The 17,173-nt window shown below is 41.0% G+C and overlaps 1 protein-coding gene across 4 annotated transcripts in view; it reads left to right on the top strand.

Annotated features, from left to right (window-relative positions):
* The window catches only part of ACVR1 (activin A receptor type 1), a 122,688-nt gene that overhangs the window by 71,265 nt on the left and 34,250 nt on the right, over window positions 1-17,173 (top strand). For all 4 annotated transcript variants that reach the window (XM_015596783.2, XM_015596782.2, XM_025039401.1 and 1 more), the window contains 2 exons: window positions 13,286-13,549; window positions 15,707-15,918. In XM_015596783.2, the coding sequence (XP_015452269.1) occupies window positions 13,286-13,549; window positions 15,707-15,918 (476 nt within the window). The remainder of the gene's footprint in view (window positions 1-13,285; window positions 13,550-15,706; window positions 15,919-17,173) is intronic.

Below are 17,173 nucleotides of genomic sequence, written 5' to 3'. Positions count from 1 at the left end.
CAGGGTGGAGAATAGAATAAATAAGCCTTTCTTTGAATTTCTCATTATTGAGGATTCTAAAAGTTCTTGAAGGGGTGAATGAATGTAAGAGAAATGTCTCAGTATTAAATTTGTTGTTCTCATTTCTCATTACTGTAATTTATCCCTTCTGTTAAGAACAAAATCTTTTTCATTGACACATCATCAAATTAGAGACTTGGGGGAAAGAGATGAGATATACTGAGCTATATGCCACTACCAGGACTTAAAATTTAAACATCTGATGAAGCTGTACACTTTGAAGATACTGCTTCTTTATTGTCACATTTTCTTAGTTAACAGAATGATGGTGCATTATCTGATGGAAGGTGAGTTGTGACAAAGCTTCCTTTTTGCTTTTCTTTCCCGTGGAATGTTTGTTTCAGAGGTGGGTGGTTAAACTAAAGCCACATCCATTATTTTTTTCTTTAGTGAGTATTAGAAAATGTTCATATTCATTGCATATTTGTATGAGAGAGGAGTAGCAGTGGGGTGTAGAGAGGACTCTAAATATTCAATTCAAGTCAAGTATTGAACAGAAGGAAAAACAAATCTAAGACCCAAGCTCACTAAATGATTTCTTTGTGGTCAACAGTGAGTGGGCAGTGCAAATAGCTTCTAAGTTTTTCTTTTACAAAGATAGGTCTCAAGAATGAGAAGGATTCTCATTATGGACAAACTAGCGAAGAAGAGATTTGTAGAAACATCATACATGCAACTATGATATTGTGTCAGATGATGAGACTATATTATATATTCGGTCTTCATCCACATCTCCCAAACCCCTTAGAATTTCCTAAGTGATAAGAACAACAGTGGCGTTTCTTATTTTGTTAGTGAGGTGACTTTTGGATCCCTCATATGGGTTTAACCTTGCGGTTAGAATATTGGAGCTTTCAGCCTCACTCCCTGATTTCCAGGGAGGGGAGAGAGAAATTGAGGTTGAATCAGTCACCAGTGGTCAACGACTTAGTCAATCATGACAATATAATGAATCCTCCATAAAATCTTAAAAAAGACAGCTCGTGGGTCCCTTTCTGGAGAGTTTCCACATTGGGGGACTAGAATGTTTCCATGTGCCGCCATGGTGGGCCCTGAGCTCCACGAGGACAGAAGCTCCATTGTTAGGGACTTTGCCTTCTATGTCGTTTCATCTGGCTATTGATTCATATCCCGTAATATCCTTTGTAGTAAATTGGTAATCTAGTGAGTAAACAGGTTTTTCCGAGTTCTGTAAGCTATTCTAGTAAATTAATCGAACCCATGGGAATCTCTGATTCATAGCCAGTCGGTGAGAAGCACAAGAAACAACCTGGGCTTGAGATTGGAATCTGAAGTGGAAGGTGGTCTTGTGTAACTGAGCCCATTACCTGATTCTCTCTCTGTGAAGATAGCGTCAGAATTGAGTTGAATTCTCAGAAACTCTGCTGGTGTCTGAGAATTGCTCGTTGATGTGGGGAAGCACCACCCCCCACCCCCCAGCAACTTTTGCTCTTGAAAAGAAATAAACACCAAGAAAAACAAAAGGCATTTAAAAACTAATTTTTAACTTCCAAAATACTGCTAACTGTCCTCGGAAACTTCCCTCTGCAGCCCAGCATGACCTCAGGCAAGCTTCCATAGATAATGATTATATGAAATAGTCATAATTACTCAGAACTCATGTTGATTCCAAAATAGTGTAAGACACAGGGTGGGGTGGCTCTCACACTTTTCACTGTGACTCATAGTAAGAAACATTTTAGAGTTAGACCCAGTGCAGCTACATTTAGAAACATTTTAGAGTAGGACCCGCAGGCCGCTGAAACAAAAATTTCATGGAAGTTATTACTCTTACTATGTTTAATGTACACCTATCTTTTTCCCTTTTTCATTCTATTCAGTTTTATTTCGTTTACAAAGAAAGAAATAAACCTTGTCTTCAACCACTAAATTGATCCCACTACCCACAAAGGGGTCATAATCTATAGTTTAACAAAGATAACGCCAATCTGCTCCCTAGAGCTCACTGCCCTCAGGTGAAAGCTCTGACAGCTAACCTGTATGTTTTTGAACAAAGCTGGCCTGAACTTTTTTATTTTTTCACACCTTCATGTAGCCTGACGTCTTCTCTCTCTCCAGGCTGGTGATTTGACAGGAAGAGGCAAGTTTACATTTGTGCCTTCTCATCCTTGGTCATAACATTGGAACAGCTGCTGCCTGATTCTAATCAGCTGAATCTGAGCTCTGCAGAGCAGGGTGTTTCCCAGACCACAGAGATGCTCCATCTAATTCTTTGTTATGGGTTAGAGCAGAACATGGACTTTTCTAAGACGTGTATATTTGGGGGATGTGGGAAGGAGAGAAGGAATAGGAGGAAGACTGATATTCCTCTTGGGAAGGGGGTGGTGAAATTCACCTTAAAAAAGCTCCCCACAAAACTCTGCCTGTCTTTTTTATTCAAATGGTGATTTAGAGGGAGGAGTGACCTCTTATTTATTTTTTGCAGCATTTGTTTTGTCTTATGAACTCTGGTACCTACACCAGGCTAATTCGAATGGGAGGAAAAATCAGATTCAATCAGGAAAGCTGTAAGTTAAAGAATAGATGGGGGGCGGGGAGCGGAGTCCATAACAGCCCGCATCCAGTATAGAAATGGACTCTCGAGATGTAGAAAATACTACAGAATGCCACGTACAGTTACATAGTCATGGCTTCTCTTTATGTTTAACATCATGTCATAGTTCATATGCTTCACAATGTCAGTTTTGTGAAGAGTTAGGGTGATTTTTAATAGTTAAGTGGTGTTGCTAGACAGAGTGTCTTCTGAAGGGAAGGCCTTGTTCATGCATAAGAATCAGGCCTTTCTCAGGATCTGTTACTGCAGCAGCACGATGGAGACATTAACAAGGTGGTTGTGAGGAACTAAGAGGAATACGTGCAAAGAAAGCTCTAGAGTGCGAGAGGCCGGGGCTTGGTGGTGTCTGTCGTTTTATCCCCAGTGTCTGAGACAGTGCCTGGCATGTAGTCAGGACTCAACGCATATCTGACAAATGAATAAATAATGTTGGCTACAGTAATCAGAATTATTGTCATATAAGAAAGATGAGATTTTAAGAGACAGAGGGACTCTTCTGGGCTGAGGAGAGATAAGAGAGCATCTCCTTCTCAGAAAAGAATTTATTCTGAGTTTGAGGGAAGAGAATCAGTCAAAAGAATCAATCTTAGATTCTTTCAATTGATGAGTTAGCATGAGTATACTGGCTGGCACTGGTGATGTCAGCATAACTCAAAGTGGTCCTGCTGTCAGGGATTCACGAAGGTTATAGCATAGCACTGAGAGTATCCACGAGAAGGTCTGAGGTTGGTGACATTAGCCCAGGGAGGCAAAGTACGAAAGGATGAACAGGCGTTAGCCCAGAAAAGGAAGAACTGAGAAGGACTCATTAGGTAGGGCAGGGGCTAAGCCCAGAGAAGTAGGGCGATGGAGGACTCCGCCTGGCCAGTCCAGCATGGCCAGAGCAGTCTGAGAAGGGATTTGGGATGAGAGCTGAGGCCCTATTAGCCTGGCAGGCAGGGCTCTGTGCCTGAAGGCAGTGAGGGCTCTTGAAAGATTAAGTAAGGACAGTCTGTGTGTTTTGGAAGAGTTGTGTGGTGGAAGTGGATCACAGGGCATGGCAAGATAAGTGGTAAAGGGGTGAGAAAATCTGGTCTTCCTGCAGTGTTGTGGCAGACGGGCCCACGTGCTGCATTTTCAAAGGCATACCAACTATCACCTTAATGGTGGCCAACAAATGAGACAGCGAAAGGAAAAACCAAACTTTGGTTCAACGAGCACACCTTTGTTACAGGTGGTTCACAAATAATAGCAACAACAGCAGCAAACAACACTAATCTAGTAATAATTCCACTGCTACTTTTATTATGAAAGCAGATGCCTGAGCTGCTGACTTTTCTAGCAACTTTTTTGAGACGTTTAAATCCCTGTAGCTGGCCCTTTGTTCCTGTGTTGCCATGGAGTGTCAATAAGCCCAGCTCAGAATAACCCAGGCAGTGAGACGAGAGGTACAGCTTGCTCACTGGCATGTTGGCTGACCAGGTTACACTGTTTTCATTGCTCCCGTCTTGGGAGGAGCACTGGGCAGCTGGTTGCCCTGGCAGCTGTGAAAGGTGTATGTCTCTTGGCTGCCCCGAGTTTGAAATGCAACCAAAACTTGCCTGCGTACTGAGCATGTGCAGCTCCCGATTGAGCTGATAGCAACTGAAAATAGCCCACTGAGCACCTGTCCCTTGTACACCAGCCTCTGGCCAGCTGCCATTGAGGACAGTGTGGACTCACTTGGTGGATAGGTGAGGGGCTGGGTGGATTTTAACGGTGTTTAGGAAGATCTTGGAAACTTTGGCCCTGGCTCAAAAGGGAGAAAAAAAGCAGCAGGTTCTTCTGAGCGGTTCTGTTTGGCACTTCTGTGGTTAGTGGGTGGCCACAGTGGCTGTGTACGTACAGTATGTGGTGAAGATTCCTTATAGTTCTCCTTGCTCAGACAAACTGTGGTCCAACAGACTGAGAGGTAAAGTTTTCTCTCGGAGGGATGGGCTTTCATAAAAAAATCCTGGATGGTAGCCTTCCATGGGTTATGCTGCCTCAGATATAGAAAGAGGAGGTATTGAGTTAAACTATATGTTTAATTTTCTACCTACTCTTTAATCCCCAATGACTGTCAGTCAGTCACTTCTACAAGATGTCTCTTTGCTAGATTATTCTGTCTCAGCAGTCCAAATGTGGGCACAGAATAGAATCACAGCATGTTGGGAGCTGTCTGTTCCCCTTTGGGACTCTTTCCATTTCCTTCTGGGTTTTCTTCTCTTCAGTGGGTTGCCATTGTTGGGCATGCTTGGCACGCCAATGTGGATGGAAGCAGGCTCTAGAAGGAAATACTTCTGAAATGACTGGTGGTATTAAAGCTACTATTTAAAAGTGACCCTTCATAGATACTTGGGTTATCTTTAGGCTGTCAGTGCTCTGCAGCTACGGGAGCCAAAGAGAATCTGCAGAAACGCTGGCCCGTTGCTCTCGCCTTGGTTTGTGTTTAGATGTTCTTGCTCTCCAGCCAGTGGCCTCGTGACACATCTCAGATTTAGCTGCCTTTCTTCTGCCAAGGCCCAAGATTATTGTGGAAGCTGGGAATGGTATGCCCTGCCACAGAGATTGCGGGGAAGGGAGTGTGTTTGAAAAGCCAGTTCACAGCACTCTGAAGAAATGCTTCCGGTTTCTACCTTGAGTGTAGGCACCTGGAGCCTCTCTGCGGGCTCAGAGATAAAAAAGAATAAACTCAAAATGACCCAAACTCAGCCTTTTCATGGTGACTGTAGGATCCTAAATTTATGACTAATAAGCCAGTCTTCTTAAGGGTGTTGAATTTGGAAGTTAATAAATTCTTCTGGACCATATTAATTAGATTGATAGGGAAGAGAAGATATGCAAAGCAAAGATCAAGTTATAAAGGCCTGAATACAGATGCACAAGACACATATTCATGGGCTTGAAGGCATGGGATTCCTTTCTTTATTAACATTTCATGGAGTTCTGCTAGTGCTTTGGGACATGAATTGAGAAAATGGATGATGAAGTAACCATATCAGAGAGACTTGGGCTCTGCCCAGTATTTCATCTTTGGATATCTTAATCTCTGTGGGGTTCATCTGGGCTAGAAAGAAAATAGTCTAGACATTACCTTGTTCCCTCTGGGCATTTCTCTGGAGTGGGGTAGAATAGGGAGCCAGGGAGGAGGAATTTAATTCTGTACATTTTCACCTTTATTTGGGTGCCATAATGCCTGGAGGCTGGCATTGTAAGACAACTGTTCAACAAATTGGAGCCCTGCCCATCTTTTGAAGGGTTTATCTTTGTGGTTTGAAACCTCTGGAAAGGGTGTGGTTGTGTGGTAAGCAGAAAAAATTGGCAACTTTGGAGGACAGGTCCCTGGATCCCAAAGTAAAAGGTCTACAGCAGGGCACAGGAAGGGAAGTGGAGGTGGGAGCTGGGCACAGAAGCTGCCCCAAGTTTTTTCTCCACTGCCCTATCCTATTCAGAGCCCTTGTTAAGGTTTCATGTAAAACCAGAATTTTCCATATCCAGCCTGGATAGGAAACCTTCGCTGGAGCAGCCACACACTCCCAAGTTAGTCCCTTGGGATGGGGAACAACCAAAAAAGTCTGGGACACCTCTTCCCACACTGCGAACAGACCTAGCCAGCGACATTCATGGTACCATATCACCGGCTCTCTTCTAAATCTAAAGAAGGAATGACTTCTCTGAAATGTTTATAATTCATTGTGTCTTTTTTTCTCTCTTTCTTCAGGATGTGGTATTCTGTTACTCTCCCTAATCAGACAGGGGCATTGTTAATATGTAGGCAGGGATGGGGAGGCATTTTCTGGTCTCTAAAATAACTCCTCAGTAGGTAATTTCCATTAGGCCTTATAATTGTTTGCTTCTCTGAAGAAGAAGTTTGAAGACAAAACAAAGAAAGGAGTCATTATTTTCCCCCTCATTAAGGAGTTGCTTCACAGACATGGTGCATATGTTAAGGGCAAGTCTTTGCTATATTCAGGGAATCATAAAAAGCAGGGAAAAAACAGACCAATATTGTCTTAAGTCAATACCCCACAATGTTCTTTAGCTTCTTAGTCACTTAAACACAGACTGAGTTTTTGGCTTTGAAATAGAAGGTGTGGCTGCGGCAATAGGCTTAATTTACAGAGATTATTTCACAGACAAGGAGTCAGCCCAGACACAAAATAAACAGATGGCACTTTTTTCTCTCTCTCAGCTTCAGCAGTTCAAATGCAGGATGACTTCGGAATCCTTATCACCTTCAGCAAAGCAAGAAGGGGAAAATGATGTAATTCACTCTTCCCCGCTCCCTGCTGAAAACGCCATTATTTTCACTGATAGGAGGAAAATGGCAGAAAGACCAGGGGCGCCTTTCTCACTGCTGAGCAAGCAAGTCCTGCGTGACCTCTCCAAACTGGCCAGAGCCAAGCACTTACTTTGTGTTGATCATCCTGATCACTATTGCCTCATAGGAGCTAAAAGTCCTCAAATTAGCCAAACAAGGAAGGACTACTCATAACAGTCCTACTGTTCTATTAGTGTATTAATTCCCTGTTTTAGGAACTCTTGTGTTTGACCTCTTCTAACATACAAGCAAGCAAACAAAAAACCTACCACACCACAAGAAGGCCTGATTTTCCACACTTGTAAGCCTGAGTAGGTGAGCCCAGAGGTGAGCTCCTCAAGGAAGAAGTGGTTTGCACAGACATGCTGGCTTGGTGACTAAACCTTGCCTTAGGATCTCTGCTGACATTTAAAGACTTTATAGGCTCAGTCTGCTCTGAAAACTAGCAGTGTGTCTCTTCCCACCTCTAAATCCTTTCTGTGAAGAGAAAATTCATTCTGAAGCAAATATTCATGAGGCTTACACTTCTGCCAAGCACTGAGGCAGTTGTCGGATAAGTGATGGTGAACAGAGTAGGCTCAGTTCCTACCCTCATGGTGCTCACACTCTAGAGGAAACACCACACAGACATGTGTATGCGAATGTATACAGGTAGCTCCTAGTTTAAATTTGGGTGTGTGAGCATAGGTTTCTCTGAGGAAATAACATGTAAGGCGAGATCTGAGGAGATGATAGACACTAACTAGGTAGATGGGCTGTTGGCAGGGAGGGAGCTAATAAGCATTACATGTGGAAGGAATTCAGTACCTAAAGGTCCTGAGATCCTGAAGCAGGAGGAGACCTTCCAGGAATTGCAGGGACCTGGGATGGGAGAGGCTGAAGAGATGGAAATCACATTAAGTAGGACTTCTGTAGACCAGATTAGCCACTGTGTCTCTATTTTGAGAGTGATGGAAGCCAGAAAGAATCAGGCTTGTACATCTGAATGGGGATGCCATTTGCTGAGCTAGGGAACCTTGAGGGAGAATACATTTGGAGCATAAGCATCATGAGTTCAAAATCTTGGAAATCCTAAAACCTTCTTTTTGTTGTTCTAGTTTATATGTGATCTCATTCAAATGCATCTATTCTCTCTCGTAAGTCCTAGAACACATTCTCTTCTTGGCTTTACCAAATATCATTTTCTCTGATCAGAAAAAAAAAAAAAGTGATTTGGGTGCTCCCATTTTATCATGAGAACATTTAGGCACTTGGTGTATTTTACCCCTGAGCATATAGCCTGCCTGCTTGCCAGACCATCAGGTGCCCTTCACTAGGCTTTCCGGGCGGACTTTTGTGTTTCTGTCTTAGGAGCAGGTTTGCTGGCAATGATACCTGGCATTGCAAAATCCTTCCTTAAGCCTTTGTTTAATGCCAGAGATCTCAAATGCTTTCCGATTCTGGAGAGGTGCCAAACTGCTCTCTCGGATTAGAAGGCGATGGAAGGACTCCCATATCTATAAGTCTAATACAAGCTGTCATTTCAAATGAATGAATCGTTCATACTGTTGGAAGGAGTCCAGGGATGTTTGGGGTTCCTTTTTTAGCCTATAAAGTTCTGAGCTATTGGACTTTTATAACAGTCGTCTAATAACCTCATGGTTATTTGTGCTACTTTGAGGTGAGCCTGTTCCTTTGTGCTGACCCCCGGGATCACAGCTACAGGCTGGTTTACTTGTAGCATTTTCTCATCTATCTGTTGTGTCAAAGACGTTAGTGGGAAATACGAAGTTTTGTGCACCATTTAGAATAATATTCAGTTTAAATGCCTCAAAGCATTATGGGAGTGCATGACTGGGCAGGTGGGAGGGAGGACGTTGGGGATAAGTCCATACCGTTGCTCAAGTCCCATTTAAAACATAAATATGTGAACAATTTTACAGAGGGCTTCAAGATTATTCCAAACTGTAGAAAATCTTAAAAAGTCCAGGATGCTCTTTGCTCTGCCTTGTCTTCTGCCAGTCTAGAATTAGGCTATGAGAGTAGGTGTGTCCAGATGGTGAGGTGACTATCACCCAGAACAATAAAAATCTTTTAAAAGATTTGGCTGTGGTGAACCCCTGGGATTCCAAGCCTGCGCCTGTAGTTACAGAGCCAGCCCTGATCCTCCCAGGAGGCGTCGAGAATTCCCTGCTGCTCCCAGCCAGACCCAGGCTGCAGTGTGTTCACATGGGCCTTGTGGTGGTGATACAAAGGGCACGCAGTGCCAGCCACAACACTGAGTAATGCCAGGAGATACCTTTTAGAACAAACAATGTGGGTGAGCTCCCCAGAGAGGGAATACCTCTGGCTTGACATTTAAATTACTGAATTATTTAAATGAATGTCAATTAGGTGGAGTAGATTTGCTGCCTTCTGCCAGGGCACTTCCTGGTTATCTGCACTGGCAAGTGTAAAATATTTCATATCATATATGCTGCCTCCTGTTTGTACTGTGGAAAATCAGTCACAGGAGGCGAGGCGATTCCTTGGTGTCCCTTTATGTGTCTGTGTTGATATCACGATCTGAGAGATGGAGGTTCGCAGAACCTTACCTTTGGCCCTAAAGGGATTTTGTGATAATTCTCACACTGTTCCCCTCCCCGGCCCTCCCCGCCCCCACCTCTCCCACCACAGTTCTACTCCAAATAAAATATCACAGGCCCACACATGTTATGGTTATTCCTAAATTTTGACAAGGCTAAAACAGTGAGTCATGGGCATTCTTGGGCCTGCTGTGTTCCTTAGAATTATGGATATTAAGATCTGAAAATGTTACTACCTAGCTTTTAACTTTCTTTGTTGAATTAGTAATCCTAGCTCAGAAAATCCTTTTGGCATCTCTTTGACTAATCCCCTCTGTTGGATAAAATTGCCAGAGTGGCATTTAACTAACGTGTGTGTGTGTGTGTGTGTGTGTGTGTGTGTGCATGCAGGAGTGTGGGTGGGTGCCTGTGGTCATTTTTATAGTCTCATGAATTTAGGGTCTTCATTTACATTTGGCTGGATGCTAATTAGTTACATGGGAATATACAAATTAAGAAGATGAAGCGTCGGTGAGAAGCAAAATAGTAAGAAATTGGTGAAAGTTTTGTGTTTTCCTATTAGCTAACTGCTGGACTAAGCTTATAGCTCCTCCATGTCAGAGATTGAGTTAATTATTACATGTCATCAGCGGCTGTCTTTCCTCCCCCTCTTTTTTTCCTGATTATTGATGGAAAGATAGGAAAACTCTAGTTTTTGGACATCTTACTGAAAAGAATCACCAGCTTTAAGGTAGTCAACCCCTGGTCGTCTCTACTCAACTACCGTAGGAATATAAAGATTCAAGGAGAGTGTTTGATACATGAATGAACCCCTTTGACTTAATTTATGACCCCACAGGATAAGAACTGATTAAGATCTGTATTCCATTATGCCTGTGTACACTGCATAGTGGTTACAGTGAGTTGAATTTTACTAAAGATGTCATTTGCTTGAGGCTGCTGAATTCTGGCAAAATTCTTTAGGTTATAGCATAACATCTGTCAGACCATCCCCACATCCTGTCAGGAACTAGAAACCTTGGAAAGGCAGTGTCCCTTCTTCCATCTGTGGACTTAGAGTTCAGTTTGTGCTGGAACTTTAAAAGCAGACTTCACTCAGGGGACACGTTAGAAAAATTATTATTACTGCATTTTATTTTTTTTAATTAGATATTTTTTATTAGACCCACAAAGTGTTGTTAATTCTTTGGTTCTCTAGACCATCTATTTCCGTAGGTTTAATGATGAGTGAGCCCTCTATGGTCTGGAGTTACAGTCACCCCTTGGAGGATTGGTTCCAGGACAACCTCCACCTCATGGATACCCAAATCTTCGGATGCTCAAATAAATACCTTATATAAAATGGCATAGTATTTGTGTATGACCTATGCACATCCTCCGGTATACTTTAAATCATCTCTAGATTACTTAATACCTAAAACAATGTAAATGCTATGTAAACAGTAGTTTAGGGAATAACGACAAAAAAAAAGTCTGTACATGTTTAGTACAGACTCAACCATCAACCATTGTAGGCCTAACTACGTAGTATACATCAGCAACAATGTAACATTTTTTGGAAAATTTTCTATTAGCGTTGGTTGAGTAATTCCTTAATTCATTATCAGTTCATAAACAGCTAATCTATTTTTATTTTACCCCTTTATCTCAGTGCTAACCCCTCATCCCCAACCCAGCGTCAACAGACACGACCTCTTTAATGTGTTAGATATGTATCCTTGGACATGCATGACTTTTAAAAAATATTGAGAGTTTTAAAATAGATGCTTATGTTTCAGATTTACATAAATTGCATTGTTGCACAGTTTTTAAATATAGTCTTTTTAATTCTCTGCTGTAGATCACAAACAAATTATATGGCATTGTTAACTCTTCCCTCCCCGCCTTCCCCTCCTCCACACACACCCATCCATTTCCCTCCAAAGAATCATCACCTGTTGGGCAGCATAGTTGGCAGCCCTCAGCCTGCTTTGTGCCATTCAAGAGTGGCAAGCATGTCTAGACTCCCTGGAAATATTATCTTTCAACTCACTTTTGGCAAGTGTAAACTTTTTGCTGGATTATGTCAACAGATATATATGTTTCTCATCCTCATAGAAATAGATTGGTGTTGGAATTTCTCTTGGATTTCTCTAGGCAGGGAAAATAAAGAATATCTCTTAGCTCATTAAAGTTTTTGCTCATTAAAAATGTCTGAGGGCTCTTCATTCTCGGGGGTGAGATTGGTGACATACATACACTGTCAGCGGCTATTTTGGTTTTTCTGCTTTCAGGCATGTCTTTGCTCTTGGATGAGCCCCTTGTGGTTTTCAAAAGAACTAACAAGTCAATTATAAATAGAAGGCTTGTGTCTCTGTGTCTGCATGCACTTACTCTGTGGGACGAGGCACCCACATTACAGTGGGCAGTGAACTAGTTTCCACTTTGAAGAGGAAAGAAGAAAGATTAAGAACACTTTTTTCTTTTTGAGATAACCCACATCTCTACACACACCCACACAGATCTGTGTAAATGAACTTGACATTTTCAAAGACTTACCTTAAGGTCTTTTAAAAACACAGCTACCTGACCTGTTATTTTAAGAAAGAAGTTATCTCACAGACCTACGACAGAGGGTTCAAGGAAGATCAGAAGGCAGCCTGTCTATGCTTTAGACTATTGGAGGGAGCTCTGAAAGCTGAATTTCCTTATATGCACAGTGCTTTGGTGAAAATGGCCTCGGCTAACTAATTAGTGGCCTTTAGTACTTGGCCATTTATATTCTATCTTCACTTTCTTTCCCCACTAGTGGAAACTGTTGGGACTAGCAAGTCTGAACTAATCATTCTAACAAGGAAGAAGAAAAGAAAGAGTGATTTGAAAAATTAAATTGCAAATGAGTGTTTTCAGGAAGCGACAGGTCTGATTAGGTGTGCTTCACTGATGATATGTTTCTGCCTCTTTCCGTTGCCCCTTGGGCCCACCAGGTGTGGTCTGCTCTTTGGGTCCTACCTGTTACCTTATATTGTTCTATTCCATTTGTCTTCTTGGGTCCTCATCCTCAAATTTTGGTGCCAGATTTTTTTCCTGCTAGTTGAAAATAGGTAAGAAGCTATGGATTCCCATTGTAAAGATAAAATCTTCAGTCTTACGCCTATTGAAAAATTAGTCTAGGCATCTAGCTGAAAATATCGATAATATGGATTTGTAATTTTAGACTTGTAAACTCTTATTATACGGCATGTTTCTGAAGCAGACAGGTAACAGCAGGAGCATTAACGTTCCTCGTTGGTGAAGATTTGTATGGGACTAGAGGGAACTGGTATTAACAGCCGCCATATATTTAGGAAATACTCTTTTTATTTCTCCATAAAATAAAAGTGCTGAGCATTATGTTCCAATAAAACATTTTATTTTGATGCAAGAATTGGGATATTAAGAGCCTATCAGGTTGAAGATAACATGAAAACCACAAAAGTAGACATTCATTTTCAGAAGCCCGTGGACAAATGATAACCATTCTTTGGCCTAGTATGATCTGAAAGGGCACACAGCTTTTATAAAGGCATTCATATATCTAGAAATTATTATTTGGTGATTGGTCAAGAAAGAGATAGAATGTAGATAACGGAATGTAGATTTCGTGGCCACTAGTAATCCTTGGCCTGACTTAGTTTGGTTAATGTTTTTGTAATGGTCTTAAGAGAAACTGTATTATTTCCCCAGTGAGTGTAAAACCCATGCAGTGATTTTTTTTTTTCCCTCTTCCTTTCTCTCCTTTTGCAGACGAGAAGCCCAAGGTAAACCCCAAACTTTACATGTGTGTGTGTGAAGGCCTCTCCTGTGGGAACGAGGACCACTGTGAAGGCCAGCAGTGCTTTTCCTCACTGAGTATAAATGATGGCTTCCACGTCTACCAAAAAGGCTGCTTCCAGGTCTATGAACAGGGGAAGATGACCTGTAAGACCCCGCCGTCACCTGGCCAAGCCGTGGAGTGCTGCCAAGGGGACTGGTGTAACAGGAACATCACGGCCCAGCTACCCACTAAAGGTTCCCATGGACTTTTCTATTTCTAGATCAAGGGTTTTCGTTAGTGTTGCCCAGTTCTGTGTGGGTTAAAGGTGTAAGTAGCCACAAGGCTTTCTTCCTACTCTGAACCAGAGGCAGTGGGCGATAAGAAAGATATCTCAGATGAGGAAGAGAAAGTCATGGCCTTTGGACTGTAAAAGGAGGATGGACATTTTTGAGAAAGTCGATAAGGCAGTGTCCACCTTGGAGACATCTGGGCTGGCCAGATCTCTCCCAGTAGTCATGAGTAGGCGAATAGCTCCTGAAACCCTTTTCTGTTAAGGAGCCATGATGCCATTCATCATTTCTGAAAAAATTCTGCTTAGTAAATACTCACCTCCTGTTCAGTGTGTAGGGAGGAACATGGAGCATACGACTCAGGTGACTGAGTGGAATGCCTTTTTGTCTTTATAAGGAAGGAGACAAGGAAAGACTCTCTAAACTTTTTTCCCATATCTGATCCCAGTGATCTATCACTGAAACTTAAAGCCACATTAGATTTCTTGTACTTTGTAGTTTATATGCAATCTTCTCTATGTTACTTTCAATATGGAGTCCATATCCAATGGAAATCAGTCCTCTTATGAAACTGTTTCCTTATATATAAAATGAGCCCGAAATTTCCATCTCAAAGCCCCTACAAATATTGATGTACTTAGTCTTTGTAGACTCATGCCAAGCTAAATTCGCTCTCTTACTATATCATATACATTTTAAATAGGCTTAATTATTTAATTTTGTACTCACAAAAGAAACAAACCAAAAAGTGGAGTAGGAGAAGGTACTAGGAGCATCCACTATTGGAAATGTCAGTCAGCAAGGGAGGAGACAGAAAAATTTTTAAAAACTGATACAAGATTGTGTTACAGTATTTTTAAAGTTTAGTTGATGACTTTAAAGCATGTACAAAAGGTTAAATTTTGATAAGCAAAAAGTCGAATAATAAAAGAAGATTTTTGAAAGAGAGATCAAGTATTTAAATGGTTAAAACTAAGAGGCTACTTGATATAATAAACTTAACTCTTAAACTTTATGAGTTAATTGTTATTAATGGAATTGATGGCCATGAAGAAATGTCTACATTTGTACAAAAATCATACCTATACAATGAAAAATTCCTAATCTGCAGAACAGCCTGCTAGACTCTGCGAGTTGTAATAGAAAATCTATTTTCTTAAGGAATTTCTAATTTAATTAGGGAGGCACAATATTTACAATTTAATGTTGTATATAATTAGTTTTACACTTTATCGTACAAATGACATGTAGCATGGAGTAGATGTGCCAAGTCGTTGATTAATTTGGATTTGGAAAGTTAAAACAAATGTATAAAGGGAGTTAGGGTTGAGATTGATTAGATGGCTGAAGGGGCCAGGGACGTGGAAAAGAGTAAATCATATGTGGGGAAGAACAAGGAGTGGTGACAGTGTCATGAAGGGGTCTGAAATTCAGAGGTGATTGTTGTTTTAGGACCTTTTAATTATGGACTTTGACTATCCAACTAAGAAATTTTGATTTAATTCACTAGACAAGTAGGAAGTCTTGGTGAATGATTGCTTGAGTGATATGTTTGAGTGAGAACACAGATGTTTAAATGGATAACTTTAAGAAGTAATGTCTGAATGAGGGAGTGAATGAGTGATTAGGTGAGTGAATAAATTAGTGAATGAATGTCAAATAAGTGAGTAAAGGAACAGATGTGGATGAATGGGTTCCTAGGCAGAGATTGTGATGTAAAAAGATCTATGAGAATTCAGCAACAGACATCCAGGATACAATGAGTAATTTGGTCTTAACTCAGACAGTGCTTTCTTATCCTTACAGATCAAATCTAAGTTTATAAGAGTAGTACCAGAGATTGGCATAGTACTTTATATTTCAAAAGCCCTTTAACATACATGCATTAATACAGTTCGTTCTCAATGGAAATTTCTCCAGTCGTGTCTAAATGAATAATGGTTAAAAATGGCTGGGCTTTTGGCCAGTAGTTAGGAAATATTTTAGTTTTAACACTTTGTGACTTGTGAGACTATGTGGTCTGGATCAGGAGCTATTTGTTTAGGGTATTGGTTATAAATACTAAATAATAAGTAAACAGTGATCCTTACAGCCAATTACCCTTTTCTCCCCCATCTCCAGGGAAATCCTTTCCTGGAACACAGAATTTCCACTTGGAGGTCGGCCTCATTATTCTGTCCGTAGTGTTCGCAGTATGCCTTCTAGCTTGCCTACTGGTATTCGCTCTCCGAAAATTTAAAAGGCGCAACCAAGAACGCCTCAATCCCAGAGATGTGGAGTATGGTACCATCGAAGGGCTCATCACCACCAATGTTGGAGACAGCACTTTAGCAGTGAGTTTGTAACCCCAGGGAATCCCAAGGATAATGAAGATAGCTGGGGATGGACGCTTTCTTATTTTGAGCATGAAACGCTAACCAGTAACTGGGTGACTTAGTGTGCACAGATGACCTAAGCAAGCATATGCTGGCACCCGCCTAGTCTCCTCCGTGCAAAAGCATTCGTTTTAGACAGCGTTTACATTAAATGAGAAAGGTGATTGACTTTAGCAGATTTGAAGGAGCGAGGGAAAAGGACAGAGAATAATTGCCAATAATGTTGGGGGGGTGGGCCTTAGAGTTTATGGTATTTGGTTACTCTGTTCTTAGCAATAAAAGTGCTTTCAAAAAAAATACATTTTGCTTAATATTAAACATCACTTACTTTCCTAGATTATTTCAACACCCTATAATTTAAGACTTTAAAACTTGACATCCAAAAAAGTTGCTATTAAATTTTTCATGCTCCTGTGCTGCCCCCTTGTGGAGTGCAGTCATTTGGTTAAACCCGTGCTGTCCTGTAGAAATATGTGAGCCACATACATAATTTTAAATTTTCTAGTAGCCACCTTAATAAAATAGTTTAAAAAAAAAACCCTCAGGTGATATTAATTTCAACTCCAGGTGATATCAGTTATCTTAATATGTATAATTATTGTTTCAACATATAGAGAATTATTAATGTAAGGACATGGTTCCATAGTGTAGCGTTTAGCACGTTTGCTTTACACACAGAAGGTCTTGGGTTTGCGCCCCAGTGGATCCATGGTCTATGGCCATGCCACCCTAAACAAGCCCGATGTCTGATCTCGGAAGCTAAGCAGGGTCAGGCCTGGTAAGCACTTGGATGGGAGACCACCTAGGAAGACTGGGTGCTGTAGGCATAAATAATCATCATAATAATAAATAATAATAAAACAGATACAAAGGGCTATTAATTTCTCATAGCAGGAACAAAATAAATCTTTAAACTTGAGTGAAAAGATAAATGGACAAACAAAAATTATTGATTAGCCTAAACACCTTGTGTATCCTTTTCATATATTAAAACCACTTATGTGAAGGAGGTTTAATTTGCCTTCAGTCAGCAGATAGCCTGAAGGACAAGCTGTAGAAAAATGTTGAAGCTCAGTGCAAGCTTTCATTATTTAGGTCAAACATATGAACATTATCATTTCACTCAAATTGTTTCTACCTATACAAATGCATTCCACTTGCATGATTTCAGGCAGAAGAAATGAATGGACTAGAAAAAAAAAACAAAATAAAT

This window comes from Pteropus alecto, unplaced genomic scaffold (genome assembly GCF_000325575.1).
Source record: "Pteropus alecto unplaced genomic scaffold, ASM32557v1 scaffold3, whole genome shotgun sequence".
Taxonomy (NCBI): Eukaryota; Metazoa; Chordata; class Mammalia; order Chiroptera; family Pteropodidae; genus Pteropus; species Pteropus alecto.
Note: the sequence above shows the minus strand (reverse complement) of the source record. Positions and strands in the feature narration are given on the sequence as shown.